Consider the following 22,923-nt stretch of genomic DNA (forward strand, 5'->3'; position numbering starts at 1 on the left):
GTTTGACGACTGCTAATTATTTAACTGGACCTCACCACACCCAGAGATGCTGCTCATGCCTATAACAAAGACCATTTGCTCTTTCCAGAAGCTTCCTGAAGAAGTGCCAAAGAACTAGATCTGAAGTTTCAGAAACTTTAATTTGAGGGCCAAAAGAATACATCCTGACACAGGATATTTTTTAATTGTGAATTCATGTGTAGGGAAGGGCAGGAATATAAAGTCTATGTCCAACACGTTGGACAGTTGTGAACCAATGGTTTTCTAGTATTTAATCCCAAAAGCACATCCCCAAAGATGTGCTTCCTCTAAGCTCATGGGTAATGATGAATGTGTGCCTGGAAACGTGGGTGGGCTCCTGTGTACAGGCTGAGATGGGGCAAGGTAGGAAAACTGCAGAAGATACAGGTTTCCATGTTTCATCCTTAGGGCCATTCTTGGAGGCTAGAGCATCCCCCCCGCTCTTGCTGTTACAACCACTGTCTTTTTCTGTTGGTGAAGTAGAATGCGCGATGCTGAATCCCAGTACAAATGCTGTCACGCCCCCCACAGCGATGTGCCTTCCACCTCAGCCGCTGTCGGATACCCGCGGCCTCGTGGCCCAGGACGCCAATCATATCCGTTTGCCACTTTGTGACATTAGTGGCTGTAACGCTCCCACATTTACTAGTCACGGGAGAACCACTGCCTGCTCGTCGGTGCCACAATCGGCTGCTCCTTTTTTTAAGCTTAACTCCTTCTATCCCAAGGCAAACGCTCCATGTACAGCCATAGCCTTTGAGATTTTACCCAATTTGCAAGGTGTCCTTTTGCGGTATTTCCTCAAATTTTTGCAATCAGATTGACTCGGGCCAGTTCACATTTGTCCCTGAAAGGGGTGGAACTTGCCCTGGATGGACGTCCCTCTTTTTTTTAGGAGAAAACCAGAAAATCTCAAAAGAACCCAGGACGGCAAGGCGAGAAACGAATTGAAACCCTGCCTGTCTGGTTAGTACCTAGTCACGTCGTATACAAGTCATTATAAATGATTTATTAATTCGACAGACGTCGGTAGACATTCAATACATATTTGCTTAATGAATTGTCGAATGCATTAGCTACTTGTTAGGCAATAACAACACTGTGGGACATTACAGTGGAAGAACTAGACACAGTTTTGCCCGTCAAGGAGCCCGTTTGGTGGCAGGCGGGGCAGGCAAGTAGACAGGCATCGTGAGAGTAATTAACTTCGGAGAGGCCTCACTGTGTCCCAGGTACGGCAAAGCTGTCTTCATGGATTATATCAGTTCACCTCCACCGCGGCTTTATGAAAGCAGTTCAGTTGCTGTCTCTTTTTTATGGACAAGAAAGCCCAGGCCCAGAAAGGTTCAGGAACTCAGCCCAAATTGTACAGCTAGCAAGTGCTAAGGTCAGAAGTCAGTCCCGGGCAGTCTGACTCCGACCTCACGCTTTAAACTGCTGTGCCACTGGGGCAGCCGTGGGCGAGCAGAGGAGTGGATGGTTTGGGGAGGTAGAGAATGTGGAGACTGGGTGATTGGTTGGGAGGGCAAGGAAGAACCGACAACGAAGCCGGGCCTCGCATGATGAGCAGTGAGGAAGCTGGTGCCATTTGCTGGACGAGCACCTTGGAGAGAAGAGGCAGGCTGATGGAGAGAGTGTGGATGAATGACCACGGCAGTGTGGGACATGTTGGCTTTGAGGTGCCCGTCGGACATTCAGATGGATTTCCAAGCAAGCTATTGACAAGGCTTTGTTAACACCGGTGGGAGAGGTCCCGGCTAGAGACGGGGAGTTGGCTGTGGTTAGGATAACGCTTTGTTCTTGCCACTGGATCCTTCAAAGCTTTAGTACGAGGCTAGCAACTGTTTACAAATGCTTCGGTTTTATTCTTTATGTTTGACTTGTTTTTAACTTTTAAGTCTATGATCGTGGTTGTTATATTCACCCCCTTTACCCTGCCCCCCAAAACATATATCCATGGAGAGAGAGAGAGAGAGAGAGAGAGAGAGAGAGAGAGGAGGGATATGGATATGCTTGAAATGGATAAAGGAGTTTCAAAGATGAAACCCAATTGGAACACAATTACTGACCCCAAACACTCGCTGTCTCCTACAGAGGAGTAGAGAGAAGTGGCCAGTTTATGCCCTGTCCCCTTCTCCCTGATTATTAACCCATCACATTGTACTTTATTCAGGTCTCAGAGACTGTCTTATGGCAAGTCTAGGAGTTCATTTTAGTTCATCCCAAGTGACCTGAACCTCTCTGTCCAAAGACGTGACCAAACATCCCGAGAGACTGATCTGAGCCGGAGGGCGTCGATGGAAATGTGAATTTAGATACCTCCCGGACACCCTTTGTGACCAGGAGCAGGCTGGCGGCGGGGAGGGTGGTGGAATGCAGGGTGTTGGGGGGCTCCAGGGTGCGGTTTGCCACGGCTGTGCTTCATCTGCCCCACGTCAGGCTTTCTTTCCTGTAGATCCTGTGCCGTCTCCAAGGGCTAGGATCTAATTAGTTTGCATTTGATTTCTTTGCTGCCTAATGAACTACCTCTGTAGTTCTGGCTGTGATGTCATTAGCATCTCATTGCCTTGGGCACCAACTCAGGAGAGAGAGTCTTAAGCAGTCCCCGAATCCTACGGGAATTGTACCAATTTACTTCATAACAACTAATCCACCTCCATGACCTGTCAGTTCCTACCAGCAGAGCAGACCCTGTATGAGGATGGGTCCCTCGCTTTTATCATCCTCGTACGCTCCTAAGTCTAGGTGGGTCAGTATGTACACGCCTAAGGCCATGGGCACATCCACAATGAGATTCGAAACATTGAGGATGCCAACATTCTCATTCCACAATATTCTATTGAGGAAATTCATCCACTGGGTGCTGTAGGATACAGATTTAGCCTAAAGCAAATGGCATTTATTTATAGCAAACTGTATTTGCAAAATGCTTTGCAGTTTTGGGGTTGTTAACTACATTCCAGGTTGGCTGTTCTTCTACTTATATGAAAGCTAAGTGTCATGGCTGGACTCCAAAGCCTCCCTGAGAGCAATTCGATGAATTCTGCAAACAGGGATAAGAGGGGGCCACGCCCCTTCTGGGCACCTGGATGCCCTTGATCAGAAGGCACTTTTGCCAATTATAATCTTTTAAGACCTTAATTGTAGCTCCTTTCTTATGTCCAGAGTCTCTGTAGCTTGTTGAAATCGCATATTCATTTTATTAAGAGACAACGTAGTGCCTCAAAGTACTAGAGAATTTCCACCAGGGATCTAGAGGGCAGAAGAGGCAAGAAGTACCTAAGGAATGTAACCAGAGTGGGAGGTGGAGGGGAGAACCATTGAACAATAAGGAAATGGGGGGGGGGGGTCTCCTCTCTGTGACTCTCCATGCACTCTCTCTACCTCCCACTCCAACACTGAGGGGGAGTTAAAAGCAAATGTCAAAGATCAGACTCCCCTAAAGCTTTTAGGATTTGAACTACTCTCTTGCTTGCCACAGACATGATGTTATAGGTGCTCTCTTTGGGCAAAGGGAGATTTATCTGGGCTTTCACCACCGGACTCCATCATTTTAAGGAGTATTTCCCAATTGTGCCTTTAACTGCGCATGGAAAATGCATTTCCTCTTTGAAAAATCTCTCTCACACACACATCTCTATTCTTTGCTGGAGCCTGAATGGATGGCTTTGGGAGTTCGCTGCTCATCACTTCTGTATAAATCCAGCTCCTCTCTAGACAGCTCCGTACTGCATGACCAGGGGGCTAGAGGGTCCTTCACAGGGCCTGCTTTCTATGAACCTGAATATTTTCAGGAGAAAGAAAATAGGATTCTGGATCAAAACAAGAGTTTGGTGGTCTGCCACCATCTTCTTTTGCATCCTCCTTCCCACGCCTCTCTTCTCCCTAACCGTGCTCCTGCCCGGATATTGAAGGGGATTCGTGGTATCTTGATTTTGCTTGGGACAGTCAGAAGACAGCCACCAGGGAATAGCCTCTCAACTGGTTACAGCAATTACAAGTCTTAAGGATGGAGTGCTGGAGGGCTGGGAGGTGGTCACTCAGCTCCACTGTGTTTGGGGATTCGGTGCCCTCTAGTGGCCACATCTGGCTGTCAGAGCGGTGCACCCTAAGTGATAAATGGGCAGGCGTCCTACACCTGAATGCGTGTGGAGTGTGTGGTGGGCAAGTGGGGGGCAGAGTTCCTGGATATTTGGGGATTCAAGGCGAGAGGAAAGGAATTTGGTGGCATCTTATCTCCACTGAGAAGTGTCACTCCATGTGAAGGATATTGAGGGAGGATTTTCATTCTCCGTCTCTCAGAATTACCTGTCTCTTGCTCTCTATTGTTTCTCCTTAGGATACATTTTCTGGAATTAGGCTACTCATTAAATTTTTTTCTTATTCCACTGGGAAAAAAAATGGCACTGTCACACACTTTTTTAAGTTACCAGGTGTTACTTTTCCAAGTTTATTTTCTGTATAGTACCAGAGTGGCCACACAGAATTCATTGCAAGATTTTTCCTCTCACAGAAGTCATTTTACACTTGATATCGCCATCTAGTGGTCATTTCATGGGACCTCTTTTCCCTGCCTCTGTTGAATACACTCCACAAGGAGGGCTGTGGGTTGAGGAGATGAATCTGATCGGAAGGGTCACGAGGGCCCTCCAGGAGACACTCAAGCTCCGTGGCAAGGTTTGTGCAGCAAAAATTTTTAAATTTTGTCTTGAAAAGACGCACTGTGTTTTCACTGATTTTTTTCTTTTTTTTGGAGCTTCATTCACTTCCCCAATGAATGAAGGCCTTTTTTTCTAGAAATCTTATCAAGAATCCAAGACCTCATTCACTTCTTCTCCCTGCCCAGTCTATATAGCCTGTTGAAGAATACTGAGGCCTGGCCAGGGGCTGGGTGAGGAGAGTCCTTCCAGATTGTGGTCATTTTACAAATACTCTCAGCCATGGGACTGACTGAGTTGCATAAGCCTGAATGTCAATCAGGATTTACATGTGGCTCAAGGGACCTTGGGGCTCGCTGGTGTGGGCTCCTGGGCCACCCTATTTGATAACATCATTCTTGGTTTTGGTACGTGTAGCTATGCAGTTTTTATAAACTAGGAAAGGCTTCAGTTCCACTCTGGGTTTGTTATTAAACAAAAAGCAAATGTGAAATGAATTGTATCCCGTGTTTGCAGTCACTGAGAGAATCCTTTGTGTTAGTGAGCAGGGGGAAAGCCATGTCAGTGGAGTCTCTGGATGAAGATGCCTCATCCACATAATGAGGGTGTTCATCTGGGAGACAACAGTGCTGAAATGTCTCATGACGTTTCCAAACAGGTTCATATTACATAACAAACAAGAGACAGGCGAGCAGAGCACTCCCTGGACCCCACAAGAGAGAACCTTGTTATCAAGTCAATGAGTTGTATCCCGGTCACCTTCTGGAACCTTCCAACCATTTCCCCCAGAGATCTGGCCCATCGAGTACCGCATTTCCCCCAAATCAGGCCGAGATGACCAGAATGAATGTTCTAGATCTGCCCCTTGTTCCTAAAATCTCTGTGGTCTGCATGAAATTGTCTCATGTTCGGGACTGCAGTGGTGTCACAAAAGGCCAGGGGTGTAGAAAGGAACCCAAGGCAAAGGTAGACTTGGGTCAGCGGACCCTACTTCCATCTTCCTCTGGAATGAAGAGGTTAAATGGGAAATCACGAAGGCTTGGAGGACAAATATCAAGCCATGCTTTCTTCCATAGGGAACAAAGTATTATGTTCGGGTAGGCATTTCTCATCTTTGACACCAAAAATAAACCAAGAGTTTCTCTAACTACCTTTTTTACTCATCAATCAAGGGCGATGTGAACCTGTTTCTTTGGAGTGCTTTGGAATGCAGATCTTTTTGAAAAAGCCAGAACTCCCTCCCCATATTCAATACATTGATGGGTAATGAAGCAGAGAAGTCCTCTTCTTCCCCCCAATGACTCAAAGGCTTTGGAATCTGGCAAAACTGGATTCAAATCCCAGCTCTGACCACCTGCTACCCTTGTGTGATCTTAAGGCTCTTGACCTCACTTTCCTCACCCATAAAATGGATGCAATGATGGAAGTCCATGCAGAGAGTTCTTGTAAGGGTTAAAGGAGGCCTGGACCGGATCTCACTTCCTAGTTTAGGTAAATCTTACCTGTGGTTATAATGAAGACTGTTATGATGGTGGTTGGCCATGCACTAGCCACTGGGGTGTGTGCTTTAAAAACATGTTGTCATTTATTCATCACACAACGCTAGAGGTAGTACTAGGAATATCTTCATTTAATGGATGAGGGAGCTGAGTCCCGGAATAATCACTGTTGCTACTGTTTGTATTCCTGACGATAGTCCTAGATCCTGCACATGCATTGAAGATGCCTCCCTCTGAGGGGATCAGTGGAGCTGATGATTCTCTGAAAGGAAACAACCTGATCTCACATTTAGAAGGCTGTTTCCAACTCTGTTGGTTACTGGGAGGTTGGGTTCCCCCTATTCAATAGGAGGTCAGAATCACATCCGTAACCTGCCAGTGACATTTCGTGACCTCCCTACTCCGGCACTCGGGCCACAAGAACATGCAAGACCTTGCTCTTTGATGATCCTTGCTCACTGTTCCTTTTCGTTTTGTGTCCGGCAGGCAACTCTCCATCCGATGAGTCGGAGGAGCGGGAAAGAGACCCCAAGGTGCTGACGTTCCCAGAATACATCGCCAGCCTGTCAGAGTCTGGCACCAAGCGCATGGCAGCTGGGGTCCGCATGGAGTGTCAGAGCAAGGGCCGATGCCCCTCATCCTGCCCCCTGTGTCATGTGACATCCAGCCCTGACACTCCTGCTGAGCCAGTTCTGCTGGAGGTGACCAGAGCAGCCCCCATCTATGAACTGGTGACCAACAACCAGACCCAGAGGGTAAGAGGCCTGGGACCCTTGACTCTGGGAGGCCTGAGCAACAACAGAGGGCTTTCCAGATGGCCTGGGGGGTGACAGGGTGTAGTTGAGCTCCCTGCTAGAATATGGATAGTGAGACTTTTTGTTGAGCTAATCCGGGCACATCATTTGTTTAGATTCGCATGTTTGCATATGAAATCAAATCAGTGCATCCACAACACCCATGATAATGAGTCAGGAGTCACAACTCAGCATTAGGGTAGGTCCTTGAGCAACAAGGGCTGGAAAGAAAAAGGTGGAGAGGGAGGCATGGCATTCGTAGTCACTAAAGGCCTTGTTCAGAAAGCCTCAGGGGCCAGTCGTGAGAGGAGGCTCAGCTCCCCTAACAGATCCCGAGCCTGGACCAGCTGCGAGGTTAGGAGGAGTGCGTCAGGCCCAGGTCCCGAAGGGAAGGGTCTGGTCTTAGCCTGGAGGGGATGGTTTTCTGCCCGTCGCTTTGACTCTGAGAACAAAGACTATAAAACACCACATCCATGCAAATCTTCCGCCTCAAATAATGCCACTAGATCATGACCTTTCCCAGCAGCACCCCCTGTCCCTCTGCGGCTCCCTTTCCAAAGGTGCTGCGAGAAAACGAATGGACCCAAAGGGATAAGCTGGAGACCTGTGGCTTAGCTCATCTCCTAGCTCTCTGATCTCCTCAAGGGCAGACAGAACAGAGCGGGTCAAACACACAACAGCAACGGTGATGACGATGACAAGAATAAAAACACGAAAGCTCAGGGTGTGGGACTTTTGAGACTACAGGCCAAGGTGGCCTTGGGGACAAGACATAGTAGAGTCAGAGCAGAGAGCTGCTTACCTGCCTGAGAGGTGTGTCCATCGAGGTGGGGCCATAATTGCTTTGTCTGTCCTCCTTTAAGGGACACCTGGTATATCGTGTTGTTTCACAGGTGATGCTCAGACCAACAAGGACAGGTTTTGCACACGTGGGCTTCCCTCACCTTTCTGCCTCTGCCACAGACATTTCACTGAGTGTTTGAAGACAAGGTTTCTCAAAAGAATAAATGGTTCCTTTGGCCTATGAATTCCTCTTCAGTCTAGTAGAAGTGACTGGGGAGGAGGAGTTGGAGAGAAAGGCCCACGAGAGGGGGGTTTACAAGGATGATGAGGAGGAGGGGTTGGTGTCACTGTGGAGACCCAGAGCTGCGGTGGCTTTAACCCAGCGCCCTTACCTGTCTTTTGTGAGCACCCAAGGCTGCTGGTGCCCCAGGATCACCTGTGCACTTGCCTGGGAACAGCAGAGGCAGAGAGCACACTCCCAGCCCCGTGCTGCGGGGCAAGGCGTGCAAAGCTGCAGAATAAGGAAGAGCCTGGTGGGAGAGGAGGACAGAGACTCATGGCTTCCTGCAGGGGCGTCATGAGCATGATGGGGAAGCTAGAGGAATCTGTCTTCATCATCCCCCTCTCTGGATCTCCTACTTGCCACATCTTGGCCCCTCCTTGTCTCCCTGCACTGGTTTCACGAGAGTGGTTGGGAGATACCAGGCATCTGGCTGTGTTTTGAATATTTTAATTTCTAAATGCATAGACAAGGTGGCCGAATCGGTTCAGTCACCATCACATAGTTGTTCTTTCTTATTCCTCAAACGCATTCTTTCTTCTCTGCTCATTCTCTCTACTCCTCTGCTTTTCCTTCCAATTTTCTCTTTCTCCCAAAGAATGAGGATGTGGAGTGTAGAAGCAAAGGAGGGGGTGGGGGTGCTAAGTCACAAAACCTGTAAGTCAGCGTGTGTTCTTATCCCTACCTCTCTGGCATGTCTGGAACCAATTTTCTAACCTCTCTTGGTCTCCTTGGCCTCCTTCTCTGGGACCAGATAATCTGTGATGCCATATTTCAGTCTGTGATTAGAAGCAGCCCAGAAACCAGTAGGTGGAGCCGTATAACCCACCAGGTGTCCCAGACCCAACAAACTTGAACTCACCATCTTCCACCCCAAACAGCACAAACATTGTGCTTCAATCTCAGTGAATGGGATTCTCTTCTACCGAGTTGCCCCAAATGGAGACCAAGTATGTTTCCTTTTCTTGTCACTCCCTGACATCTGTGTATCACCAGGGATCACAGATATCTTGAATCCAGGGGCATCTGGTGGCTCAGTCGCTTGAGCGTCCGACTTCGGCTCAGGTCATGACCTCGCGGTCTGTGAGTTCGAGCCCCGCGTCGGGCTCTGTGCTGACAGCTCAGAGCCTGGAGCCTGCTTCCGATTCTGTCTCTCCCTGTCTCTCTCTGCCCCTCCCCTGCTCATGCTCTGTCAACCTCTGTCTCAAAAATAAATAAAAACATTTTTTAAAGTTTAAAAAAAGAGACAAATACCTTGAATCCATTCTCTTGTTACTGTACCCCCATCACAGACTAACTATTTCAGTCATCCACTGTAACATCAGGCCGCCATCTTGTTACAGTAACCTCTTACTGGTTTTCCTGTGAGACCAGTCAGATTTTTCTCTCTGATGTGGATATCTGGTCTTACTGCAGCAAGATAATTCAGTGGCTCTGCAGAATCTGTTACATACAATCTAAAATCCTTAGCATGTCATTATGAGGGCCCTTCATTGTCCCAACGGTGTCTTCACTTACACGGTTAGGGTGTACCCACTCTATACTTTATGTTCTATCCTCCAAATTTTAACTCTTTGTACCTTCTTAAACACATTTTCTGTTGTGCATCTAGCCCTTCACACTTGTGACTCTCGCTCCCAGGAATGGCTTGTCATACATTTCTGCCACTGGCAAACTCCTGCTGTGAAGTGTTTCCAGGTTTCAGCTCAAGCATCACCCGCTGTGACAAGCCTTCCCTTGTTCTCCGAGGCCAACCCATGTGCCTTCACGGCACATTGTCTGTATCCATACATCTTCTGGAACGCGTATCACCTCCTATCACAAGTGTTCACATGGTTCACTCTCCTGGAGACCCTGAGAAGCACTCGTTCTTCTGTGGAACCCCAGTGCCGAGTTGTAGTGGACACATAGTGAGCACTTTGCTGAATCAATGAATGAAATGAATAAATGGAGGAATGAAGGGACCGGTGAACTTTGCTCAAAAGTTCAGCTTTCCTTAGAACAAAATAATAACAAAACTGGGAAAATCCCATTTCTTTTCTGGAATCAGGATTAAATCTCATAACAAATGAGGACTCCCCAGGCAATGCCTGACACATTCCAGACACTAAGAAAAACGTTAATTTTTTCCCCCTTCCTTTCCAAAAAGCCCTCTTCTTGATTCCTCTCTTCTACCCTGTCCTGCCTTCTGCAGCTAGCTATGACCCAGGATTGAGGGAGTCAGAACTCGTGGAATTGTGTGAGTCAAAAGTGGAAAGTTAAAGCTTTTGAAGAAATGTTTGTTGTCATAAGTGTTGGTCCTTACTCCTTTGGGTTGGAAATCTGATAATGTTGTCGTCCCCCTATTTAAGACACTTTAATGGGGCACCTCAGTGGCTCAGCCAGTGAGTGTGGACTCTTGATCTCGGCTCAGGTCATGATCTCACAGTTCATGAGATCGAGCCCCAAGTCTGGCTTTGTGCTGACAGTATGGAGCCTGCTTGGGACTCTCTGTCTCTCCCTCTCTCTCCGCCCCTCACCCACTCTTTCTCTCTCAAAAATAAATAACCATAAAAAATAACCACTTTAATGGCTTGCGGCTGCCCTCAGAATGTGACACTGCCCCTCACCATGGCCCACACGACCTCTGTAACACGCCCCACGCCTTCCTTTTGCTTCCTTTTGCTGAGAACCTCTTCCCCCTTCACTCTGTCTCTTAGAGCCAGAGCAACCTTTTCTCCGTTGATTTTAGAGGTCAAGTTTCATCCAGGCTGAAGTCTTCTTAATATTGGTTTTTCCGCCTGGAACACTTCCCCATCTTTTGTAACCAGACTCCTGATCTGTCCCTCCAAGTTCAATAAAAACACATCCTCAGGGAGGCTTTCCCAAACTCCTCTGTGAGACCGGCCGCCCTCCTTGTCCCTCCTGCCACATTTCACCCTTTTCCGTTGGAGCCCCACCACCCAGTTGTAGTTATTTGGCTACTTATGTAACTTGTGCTTGTTTATTCTTTTGCTGCAAGATTTATGTGGGCAGAGACTGTATATATCTTATGCATCGCTGTATCCTTAACGCCAAGCACAGGAAACACCCCCACAGGTGCTTGGCTAGTAATTGTTGATGGAAGACTGTAAACGGGCAGCCACAATTTCCTCTCTATTCTACCGATCTCAATGAAAGTCTGTTTTCTTAGTTTAAAAAAGTATACTTTTGATTTGAATTTGGTTCAGGCAGGCAGAGCATAAAGTGAGCACCTACCGTGCGCCCGGCTTCATGCTGGGAACTGGCAGATCCAGCGTTTATGAAGAGAGCTTTGCTAGAAAGAGCCTGAGATGTAGCATGGGTCACCTTGAGCTCAGGTTTTGTCACTGCCCCCATTCACTAGCCCGTGACCCTGAGCAGCTCACCTCACCTCTTTGACTCTAAGTGTCCTCCACTGTCAATCATAACCATTTTCCAAGGAGCTCAAACTAAAGTGTTAGCCCTACAAGGGCCTTGAGATTCTAAAACTGCACACATATTTTAGTGATACTCAGGAATTGGCCCCTGCTCCCTAGACGCTCCCAACCTGAGGGATTGGGATGAGGAAGATCAATATTGACCCTTATTTTCAACTATGTCAAGTTCTGAAGCAACGTAACTTGGGATACTGGCTTTCAGCGTGAACGTTTTGATTTTTGTAGGGCTTTCTCTCTCTTTTTTTTCTTCTTCTTCTTCTCCTCTTTTTTTTTCTCCTTTTCTCCTTTTTCTCCTTTTCTTCTTCTCCTCTTTTTTTTTCTCCTTTTCCTTCCTCCTTTCTTTCCTTTCCCCCTCCCCGTCTCTTTCTTTCAGTTTCTTGGCCCCAAATTTTCAATGTGGGTTTGGTAAGAGCGGGTCAGAGAGAAGAGACTCACAGGAAAAGCAGCGGCTGCAGTAGATGGGCTGACCCAGAGAGAAAGCTGACCTTGGCCAGCTTGGCCAGCCATGTACCATGCGGCCAGCCTCCCCCTCTGCCCATCCCTGGCCTGGGGTTGAGGCAGCAGCACCCCGCTGAGGGGTCAGTGCCCGTCAGGATCTGCTTCCTCGCCAGAGAATTGCCCCATCTCAAGTTCTTCTCCTTGACTGGTCTAATTTTATCCTTTGTCCTTTCATTTAATAGTGAATATCTGTTATGAAAACACTGTATATAAAGAATTGTTCTAGGCTCTGCGGCATTTATAAGCTTCCCCATAAGACCCCACTCTGTCATTCAAACACAATAATAATTGCTGACATTTATTGATGACTGCTGTGTACTATTTATATGCGACTAGTGCGTGCATAGCACAAGTACTATGCTATGCCCTTTGGCGTATATTATTTCATGTGATCATCACAACCCTGTAAGGAAAGTGCTGTTTGTCTCCCGTCTTTCCAGTGAGGAAACATTTGTGCAGTTGGCCCAAGGTCCCACGGCAGTGATTGGCAGAGCCGAAGTCCTCACCCAGAGCAGACAGCTCTGGAGCCCGGTTCTTAGCGTGTCGGCCGCACTTTCTGCCCTCCACCAGGAGAGAGAGGCCTCATACGCAATCACAACCCAAGGCAGAACTGTGTAATTATCGTACGTGGGGTACAGGCGTGCTGAAGGAATGAGGAGGCCATGCTGGGCAGGGTGCAGAGGCCACACAAGGAGGCACAGAGAGGCATTTGAGAAAGGGCCAAGGGCCTCAGGGCAGAGGAAAGGGAGGTAAGGTCAGTGTATGGGACAGAGGTTACTGTCGCTAGGGCCCCGGATGTGGAATGATGGCTGGAGTAGGAGGGAGAAGTAAGACTTGCTTCCAAAGTGACAGCCCTTCACCTGTCCCATTAATGAGAGAGAGGCACCCTACAGGTCCTGCGAGGTCTGGCTTCCCAGAAACGGTCTCCAGGGATTAGGAATTTTAGCTCAAAAAATGGTGAGGCGGTGCCACAGCCTACTGCCCGGATATTATTTAGAACCAAGCAGAGCCCTGGCGCGGTGGCTCAGTTGGTTAAGTGTCCGACTCTGGCTCGGGTCATGATCTCTTGGCGTTGGGCTCTGTGCTGACAGCTCGGAGCCTGCTTCCGGCTCTCTGTCTGACTGTCTGTCTGTCTCTCTCTCTCTCTCTCTCTCTCTGCCCCTCCCCTACTCGTGTGCTCTCTCTCCCTCTCTCCCTCACTCTCAAAAATAAATAAGTGAACGTTTTTAAAAATGCAAAAACCAAAGAAGCAGGCGGAGCCTCGATTCTGTCTCTCGACTGTGGTGGCCCAGCCCCGACTCCTGGACGCTCACTCTCTCCCCTGCCCTCTCTTGCAGCTCTTGCAGGAGGCCACCATGAGCTCCCTGTGGTGCTCAGGGGCTGGAGACGTCATCGAGGACTGGTGTCGATGTGACTCCACCGCTTTTGGAGCTGATGGACTCCCCACCTGTGCGCCTCTCCCACAGCCCGTGTACGATTCCCCTTCTCTGCCTCTGTTGCATGCACGCCTCCGCACGCTTCCGCACACGTAGATTGCAGAGGGTCCACTGTGTGCAAAGCAGTAGGCTGGGTGCTGGGTAAGAAAACCGCGAGGCAGTACCTGCCCTCGGCCAGCTCTCCATCCTCCGGGGGAGGCAGGCGCACAGAGAAGCTGTAGGTAGAAGACAGACGAGAAGAGTTCTAGGAGTTCTGTGAGACTTTTCGGCCGAGTGTGAAAGGGAACGGTCAAGTCTGAATTTGGGGAATGGCGAAGCCTTCTTGAAGGAGGTGGCCCTTGAATCTCTCCCTGAAGGTGGAGGGGGTAGGACAGCACGTGCAGAAGATCAGAGGATAAAGTGGTGTTGCAAAGGAGGAAGTGAGAGGCCTGTAGCGAGCCGCTAACTAGGCCAAGGACGCCCTGGGTGGCGGCACCGTGTGGAGCCACTAGGTACTGTTATCACTTTCATTTAAGAGATAAGGAAATGCATTCAGATGGACTGAATTTTTCCAAGGTCACTGAGCGGGAAGCAGAACCACCACCGCTAAGAAGCTGGGATCTCAGCCGTGATAGTGTGGGAAGGACACGATAGAAAGACGACTTTAGGTAGAACCAGCAGGGGGCAGTGGGTGACTTGTTGGTGGGAGGGGGAGAGAGGGATGAGTTGAGAATGGATGTTAAGACTCCTGCCCCCGTGGCTGGGAAGATGAACAGGCCACAGCTGAGAAAAGAAGCAGGCTTGAGGAGGAGGCTGTGTTCGTGTGGACCCGTCTTGGGGTTCTGTCGGGGCAGTCCTAACTGGAGATAGATGTTCAGTGGTCAGAGGGAAAGACAGTCTGGAGCTCTGTAGGAAATATAGACACTAGGGGGCGCCTGGGTGGCTCAGTCATTTAAGCACCCTACTTCGGCTCAGGTCATGATCCCACGGTGTGTGGGTTCAAGCCGCACGTCCGGCTCTGTGCTGACAGCTCAGAGCCTGGAGCCTGCTTCGGATTCTGCGCCTCCCATTCTGTCTCTGCCCCTCCCCGACTAGCGACTAGCGTGCTCTCTCTCTCTCTCTCTCTCTCTCAAAATAAATAAACACTTAAAAAAAAAGATAGGCACTAAAGATAAGATTTAAATCAACCCCAAAGAAACGAGAGATGCAACCACAGCTATGAGAAAGGCTGCTCCAGAGTAAGTATAAACTGGGAAGAGGAGAGTTGGGGATGAGCATCAGGGGGTATGTGCCTTTGAGGAGTGAACAGAGTACAGAGGGCTGCTAGGGTGGTTCACGGTGAACATGTCCAATTTCCTTGCCCTCAGGGGAAGGCTGAACAGAACTGGTGAAATTCCTGTAAAGGGCCTGAGGCAGGAACCGCCTTAGCCTCTACTGTGGCATCCGCCCTAGAGGTGAAGCACAGACATATGGTGTCTAATAAAGAGTGCTGGCAGGAACAGCCAGACCTGCGTGGCCCCGTGGGTTGGTGAGGCAGAGAAAGCCCAAAGGGAGGATCAGGACCAGCGGGAACAGGAGGGCCGAGTCAGCAAGAGCGAGCCGGCAGGAGGAAACCAGCAAGTGGAAGGCTGGTTCTGTTGGACGCTGCCCTCTGGCCTGTGGCATGGGAGCACAGGTGGGCATTACCAACGGGCCAAGATGAGCAGGAAGAGAACCGAGAAGGAGGAGGACACAACAGTAGACGGTCAGTCCAGACCAGTGTTGTCTACACGACCTCTCTCTAAGGGTAGTTTTAGATACACCGGCCCTTCGTTTCTTGCTCTTTACGGCCATGACTTGGACCTCTTGAGTCAAAAGAGAATCAAGCTCATTGTCAGTAGAAGTCTTTTCTTTTGGTATAAAGGGGGCCACTGGAAGCAGATGATGCTTCTGGATGGATTCACCAACTAAGAAAATTACCTTTGACACAACACTGAAGCCGCCAAATAGTTATCACTAGGTGGACACAAGAGCCCACCATTGGTGTCTTAGGGCTGATTTTTTCTCCAAACCTGTGTTTACTATATGTCATCGCTAAAGATCAAATTGGGCTAACTTTCCATAAGCAGAGGTTCCATAAGCAGGAGCCTCTATTAAGGACTTCACTTCTTGTGTCAACTTTAATCACTTCTTTAGTGGCAGACGTTAGTTTCTTGAATGTTGACTGGTCATTGGAAATAGAAATGCACTCTGGTTTTACACGAGTCTCTGTAATCACGCACGCTATTTTTCAGGAGAGGGGGGCTTCAGTCCATATTTTCAAAGAATCTGAGTTCTCAGAAAGGCTTAGTTACTCACTTAAGCTTCCTAATGCTTTTTCTTCAGAATAGCACTCTGCATATGACTCTAATTAATGAATTTGTCAATATCCGCACTGTTTTGGGTCTGTTCCATCTTTAATGTCATATGCAAACTATGAGCTGCTTCAGAGTAAGCCACTAAAGAGCATGTGTTTTGCATTATTTTCCCACTGGTTAAATTCCTTGCTATTGCTCCCACAGCCTCCCGTGATTTCTTCTTAAAGTTCTTATCACACATTATTATAAGCACATGTATAGTTGTCTATTGACCACTCCCCTGCATCTTTAGCCCCAAGGTCATTCTTACAATAGGTGTTTAACAAATATATGCTGAATTGAAATTGACTTTTGCTTTAGTGTGCTCCATCCACAGTGATCCCTTGCACAGTGATCCCTGAGACCAGTGACAGGCATCTGTGACCTGAGTGGAGACCAGAGGACGATGATTGTGGGAGGTTGTGAGATATGGGACCCAAGGCCAAGGGTGAATGGCAGGGATGCATGTGAAGGAGGGAGACTGGAGTGAACGGGAACTGGGAAAATCCCCAGAAACCCGTGGTCTAGGAAGAAACAGGGAATTGGAAGCAAGTGAGAAACGTGAGACACACATACAAAGTCAGAACAAGGCAGTAAATTGAAATCACGGGGACTATTAGGAGATCCATACCACCAAATCTCAATAATGTGTCTTGAATACAAAGAGGTATGAGATGGGAAGGCAAAAGAGTGGCCAAAATAGACAATCTGCATGGAAGGAGGAGACTATGAATTGGAAAAAGCAAAGAAATACTGGAGTTGGGAATCAGGATATTCAAAGAAACCCGAGAGCAAAGAAAGAAACTGAAATCAGAGTTTGCAGACACAGGACATCACCCCGAAGAGAACTTATTAACATGTTGTCACATCTCTCTTGTCCAGTAAAGCCCCCATGTGTGTTGCCTCCACACCGAGCCTGTTGCAAAGCCTGGCCAGCAGATCCATAGCAAGGATGGAAGCCAGCGTTCCCCCCCAACAGGGCAGATCCTGGTAACACTATGGAAACTGAGCTGATCATGGCCTTATTAATGCAGGGCTCTCCAAGACACCACGTTCACTGAGCCTTCGTATGAGCTTTTTAAGCACATTTTCCTATTTTCAAGAGCAAATCCAGAAATTATATTTCCAAGCCATATAAAGGACCACCCCGAAAGCCCTATCCATTGACCCTGTAAGATGCAGGGGTTCATTCATTTTTGAGTCACTTACTTACAAATATAGGTTGAGTTCCTAACCTGTAACAGGCACTTAGAGTAATAAAATGTAGATTTCCGGGATCTTCAAGAACCACTGGTCTCTAGTGAAGGAGACAGGCGCTCAGAGAGATCATTGTAGCAGTTGGTTAAGAAAGGTTAGAAGGAAGACTTCAGGGTGTAACCGTTGAGAAGATGGCCAGTCTCAGAAAAAAATTGAAGGTGTCAACAGGGACCCCATGTGTTGTTTCTTTCTGTATGCACTCAGGCTGAGACTCTCCACGGTTCATGAGCCCAGCAGCACCCTTGTGGTCCTAGAGTGGGAACACTCAGAGCCTCCGATCGGGGTGCAGATTGTAGATTACCTCATCCGTCAAGAAAAGGTCACTGACAGGATGGACCACTCCAAAGTGGAGACAGGTGAGCATCTCCGACTTCGTGGGCTCATCTTGATCCATTGGTGAAAAGAAGAGAGAGAAGAAAAACGCCCTGCCTCCTGGCCTTTGCTCCCGGTCCCCTGTGTCCCAGGGCAGTGCAGGAGGAGCGGGGACAAGCTAGAACAGCCATCTTGCCCACGTAAGAGTTTTTGCATGGCGAGCTATCTGACAAAGTCTTGTTTTGATTTTGTTTTTCTTTTTGTTTATTACAGAGGTGTCCATTTCACTGCCGCTAGGCACACTCACAAAGAAACAACAATACAGTACACTAGTTATCCTAGCCCACAATTAGGAAACAATTCTGTGCTAACCACTGCCATGATTACAGAAAAAAAAAAAAATTCCTTTGCTAATAACCCCCCTCCAGGCACAAGCATGTGCAAACAGATGTGCTTACCCCGTGTCTTATCCTAAAGCAAACTCTGCTTTCCCAGGTCCAGCTAGAAGAGGGAAGTCTTAAAGAACGGGAAACGCCCCATGAAAAATGTTCCATGCCTTAGGATTTTGCTGCCTACACGTAGGGAAAGGTCAACATAAATCATGCCTAAGACTTATGCATGAGCGTGGCATCCACAGTCCGACTCAGGGTACATGGCTTCTTTTGAAACCATCACTCGGGCTGAGAGACCTATGCAGTGCCTTCGGGTGTGGAGAATGTCTCTTGCTTCCCCGAAGGCTCTTTTCCTGCTGTGTACAGGTACTGCAAAGGTCTGGCAGTGACCACTGACCACAGCAGCTGTTCTCTGCCCTTGCCAAGAACATTTCATAAAAGAGCTCACAGATGGGGTATGCATGTCTTGCATCCGGAGTGGTATCTGCATTCACTCTGGACAAACGGCTCTAAATTGACGAAACACGAAACGGAAGAGCCAATTCCTTCTAGGTCTTTTTTCTCTGCAGCAATTCGAGAAGACTGGGGACCAAGCAGTGTTAATGTTAAGTTCTCATTGAACTGACGCCATGCCCTCACCGCTTGGCCGTCGTTGTTTCTCATGGCCTTTTCCGTTCCTTCCCCCTGGGCAGAAACGGTGCTGAGCTTTGTGGACGACATCATCTCTGGAGCCAAGTCTCCTTGTGCCATGCCCTCTCAGGTGCCAGACAAGCAGCTTACCACCATCTCTCTGATCATTCGGTGCCTGGAACCGGACACCATCTACATGTGAGTGACACACATCCGCCTAGCGATTCTTTGCCCTGAACGTCCTGAGGCTCTAAGCTCCTTCTCTTTTGTTGCTTGAGTTCCTTCAGAAACTTGGGGAAATATTTTGAGTTTCTCAAGTCCTCTCCCCATCGGCATTAGGGAGAGCTTTCCAGGGCCTGGAAAGGGAGGATGAAGAAAGACCGGATAGCCCCATCCTTCAAAGACTCTGCCACGCAGAGAGGACAGATACAAACAAATCACTTTCATATCGGGTAGGAAGAAAGAAATGCTAGATGGGAGAACAAGGAACGTGTGGTAGAAGGCAAAAGGAAGGAATGGTGAATTCTGACTAGAGTGGACGTCGTCTGACTTGGGTTGTGTACAATTTCCATAGGTAGAGTGATGTTGGAAAAGGCACAGCAGCCTAGGGAGCCAGCAAGGGCAAAAGCAAAGAGGCATGAAGGTGAGTAGCAAGTAGTCCCGTAGAGCAGAAGCAGATGGTGAGTAAAAGGGAATGGAGGAAAGTGAGTCCAGAAAAATAGAGTGAATGCTGTAAGTCAGGGAAGATTATTCATTTTGTTAGATGAAAGGTGTAGAATGCCAAGAACTCTGCTTTTTTTTCTTTAAATTTTTTTTTTAATGTTTGTTTATTTTTGAGAGAGAGAGAGAGACCCAAGTGGGCGAGGGGCAGAGAGCGAGGCAGCCACAGAATCCGAAACAGGCTCCAGGCTCCGAGCTGTCAGCACAGAGCCTGACATGGGGCTCGAACCCATGGACAGCGAGATCATGACCTGAGCCGAAGTCAGATGCTCAACCGACCTGAGCTGGAGTTGGAGGCTCAACCGACTGAGCCACCCAGGCGTCCCAAGAACTCTGCTTTTTTAGAAAGCCAGCTCTAGTGACTTTGAGAGAGTTTCTAGAGGTTAGAGATGGTCAGCACTTTTCTTCAAAGGAAATACAGTGGACTTCTGTATCATGGCACTTGGAACAGCCCTGCGCTCTCGGGGAGCTCTTCCTCATTTTGCCCTGAGCTCCTGGAACAATTGTAAAATATTTTGTGAAGCAGAGACGTGAAAGACTCCAAAAGAGGGAGACATGGAAGGAGTGTAAGTCATGATGGGAAAATTGTCGGGGAGGGGGAGAGGCAGAATTCCTAGTGACGTCATTCTGGGACCTTTTGACCCCATCGGTATGAAAAACATGTAACAGTTTACAGATGAGGTCACAAGAATAGAGTCAGAGTAGCCAGAATAAATCATCTCCATTTCCACAGTTAAAGAATTCAGAGGTGAAAAGCCCCAGAAGTGTGAGTGGCATTGATTGCAAAATGAACTTAGATGCTCAGCCTGCATATCTTCAATCTAGGAAAAAGAGTAACTAGGGGGCCATACGAGTAAAATACATAAAGACAAGGGATATGCTAGAGGAGCTGGGAAATACAGAGAGCCTACTTGTGATTCTTAGCGGCTCTCGTGCTGTTGGGCAGCACGAACCCTGTATGAGCAAAGCTTCTTAGCTTTAGGAGCAAAGATTAGGGAGGGTGGACCACCTCGCCTGCTGTCAAATGCCTCCAATTCGGTGAAACTGGAATTCTCATTTCTAGCAAAGGCTCCATAATTCCTGCCACTAAGTCACAACTGTTAATTAGGAATTTTGAAATTCCTATGAGCCAGCCCTTACCCATCTTGGGACCCTCCTCATGTTGGCCTGACTGGGCCATATTTCCTGATCAAAGACCGGAGACCGATACCTTCTCCCACTCTGCTATCTTTGGGGAGCTTCCAATATTGCTGTCTCGTCAAACACGAACTTTCTGTCAGTGTGGATTACTGGGGAAGTCAGAGACAGCGCCCGGGGGGCCGAGGGAAGGAGCAGCCAGCTCTGCGGCACTCCACTAGGTGGCGCTGCAGATCACGCGAAGAGGGCCGTGGAGGGCCCGGGAGAGTCGTTCCTCTCCGCAGAGGATCAGGAGAAGCCAGACCTTCAGTCCCTGGTGCAAGGAGGGAGCCCTGGATTAGTTGTTGGAAACACTTGGCCCCTAGCCTGGTTTTGTTTCTAAGCACTAAGTAATTCTAAGCAAGATTGCAACTAAGTTTTCTGATCATTAAAATGGAGAGGTCAGCCTTCGTTTATGGAGTGCTTACTATGCCTGGGAGCCTCGGGGACCCTGTGAGGTCGGGGTTGCGCTCCCATTTTATAGTTGAGGAAAACAGAGGTTCAGCAACACGGAGTAACTTCCACAGAATTGCAGGCTGGTTGTCTGGGGTGTGGCGGTGGTTCAGAATTGAATCGGGGTTTGCATTTTCTTCACTCACTGCTTCTCGCTCCCCAGCCACTCCAGGCTGCTGCCATGACCTCATTACCTCACACGAAGGCTTAGGGCTGGTTCTTCTCCTGGGCTCCACGGAAGGAGACGTGCATTTCAGCCCAGCTGGCTTATTTTGCCATCCTATCTGTGCATTTTATTTAATGCATTAAAAAAACATTCTTCTGAGGATTCTCGGTCCACAGTACAAAAATGTTTAAGAATCCCCGGTTGAGATCCCACAGTTTGTGAGATCGAGCCGCGTGTTGGGCTCTGCACTGACATTGTGGAGCCTGCTTGGGAAGCCCAGAGGATGAGAAACTCCAGTGACCGCCATTGCTGAGGATCCAAACAGCCACTGGGAAGCTGTGTGGGGCCGGTGTGGCACAGAGGGACCACTCAGACCTAGGAGGAGAGGGCTGGCAGGGAGAGAAGGGTAGCAGGGTGCCGGAATTTGGACCAGGGTCAGATGAGGTTTAGGACCAGGCAAGATGGTGAATCTGAACCAAGGAGCAGAGGCCAGTGGAACAGACTGAGCCGCCTTGTGGAGATAGGAGGGAAAGCCTAGCACCGGCCCCAGCCTGACTGACAGCCAGGAGCCCAGGCAGTCCTGCGGGGCCCACAGGTGTGGTCTGGGCCCTGCCCCCAGGCAGCTCATCACATTCTCAGTCCCAGCAGCCCGCGTTTCCACTTGGGGCTTCTGGTCCGTGGTGGGGTGGAACTAGCCGTACATGGGAAACAGGCCCCCAGCCACAGGCAAGTCAGGACCCCTGAACGCTGGCTGTTCCGCTTCTGACTTCAAAAGGGAGAAACTGTCCTTGGCCCTCTGCGTCACCGTGCCATCTGAGCGCAAGACAGGACAGAAGAGAATGAATGTGATTTACTCAGTGTCGCCGGTTTCCGGGTATTGTCCTCGGTCTTTCGGGACGTAATGATCTCATTTCGGCCTCACAGGGACCTGCAGGCGGGTTCATCATCATCCCATTTCACAGATGAGAGAAAGGAGAGCTCAGAGGATTTAGCTGTAACTCCCCACAGCGGGGAGTGGGGCCTCGGACCCGAGGTCTGACCCCAGGTTCCTTGGACACATACGTCTTCGCTCGGCTCAGTGGCCGTCAGAGTAGAAGTGGAAGGCTTGTTAGAGCACCCCTCTGGAGTTTCCGATTCAGTAGGTCTGGGCCGGACGGGAGAACTTTTATGGCTGCCGAGTACCCAGGTGAGGCCGATGCCGCTGGGCTGAGGGCCCCCCTTTGAGAACCAGTGCTCGGTGCCCTGATGCCTTCTGCCAAGTAGTATACCCAAGGCACCCCGTTACAACCCAGGACCCGCCGGGAAGCCACGAGAGGCTCTGGGCTACGCACCTCATGATGTGAGTGGTAGCAGCAGGTTGACACAAGGCTGCGAGAACGGCCGGGGCCAAACCTGCCCAAGCACAGCTTGGCTGTCAGCCAGGCCCTCAGCTTCTCTCTGACGACCACTTCCTCCCCCTTCTGCCAGGTTCACCCTGTGGGGCGTGGACAACACCGGACGGCGTTCCAGGCCCAGCGACGTGATCGTAAAGACCCCTTGCCCCGTGGTGGATGATGTCAAAGCCCAAGGTGAGTGACGCCAGGGCCCGCAGAGCCTGCAGGGGGCTGAAAGCGGGAGCAAGGGAGTCAGACAGAATGTGGGTTCTGCGGAGAAGGGAGAGGATGCGAGGCCCAGCCCAGGGGCGGCGCCTGTCTGATCACCTCTGCCTCTGCCTCTGCCTCTGGTGGAGAGCCTCACGGTCTGCCGCTATTTCACACGGTCTGAGAGTCAGGCAGCTGGCACGACACGCTGACGAAAGCCCTGGGCACGCACAGGCGACAACACCGAACGCTTGGGTGTGCATCGAAGTGCCTGTGACCTTGGCCCTCAGGACCCTGATCCGGGCACTTGCTGGCTTCGTGTGTTTGTGCACATCTGAAGGGTTATTTTGAATTAAAGCATAGAGAGTCTGCAGGTGGGGAATTAATTACCGTATCCCCGCCCCCCCCAAAGATGTTTCCAAATCCTTAATTCTGTATTTCAGGGTATCTGTGGGCCAGTCCCTTGGTAGAGAATTG

At 49.2% G+C, this 22,923-nt stretch overlaps 1 protein-coding gene across 5 annotated transcripts in view; it reads left to right on the forward strand.

Annotated features, from left to right (window-relative positions):
- Positions 1 to 22,923, forward strand: part of ASTN1 (astrotactin 1) — a 300,263-nt gene that overhangs the window by 263,962 nt on the left and 13,378 nt on the right. For all 5 annotated transcript variants that reach the window (XM_086693494.1, XM_025920974.2, XM_086693496.1 and 2 more), the window contains 5 exons: positions 6,665 to 6,933; positions 13,308 to 13,441; positions 17,222 to 17,373; positions 18,414 to 18,549; positions 22,334 to 22,434. In XM_086693494.1, coding sequence (XP_086549620.1) covers positions 6,665 to 6,933; positions 13,308 to 13,441; positions 17,222 to 17,373; positions 18,414 to 18,549; positions 22,334 to 22,434 — 792 coding nt within the window. The remainder of the gene's footprint in view (positions 1 to 6,664; positions 6,934 to 13,307; positions 13,442 to 17,221; positions 17,374 to 18,413; positions 18,550 to 22,333; positions 22,435 to 22,923) is intronic.

The sequence above is a fragment of the Puma concolor genome, chromosome E4 (genome assembly GCF_028749965.1).
Source record: "Puma concolor isolate L17-30 chromosome E4, mPumCon1.1.hap2, whole genome shotgun sequence".
Taxonomy (NCBI): domain Eukaryota; kingdom Metazoa; phylum Chordata; class Mammalia; order Carnivora; family Felidae; genus Puma; species Puma concolor.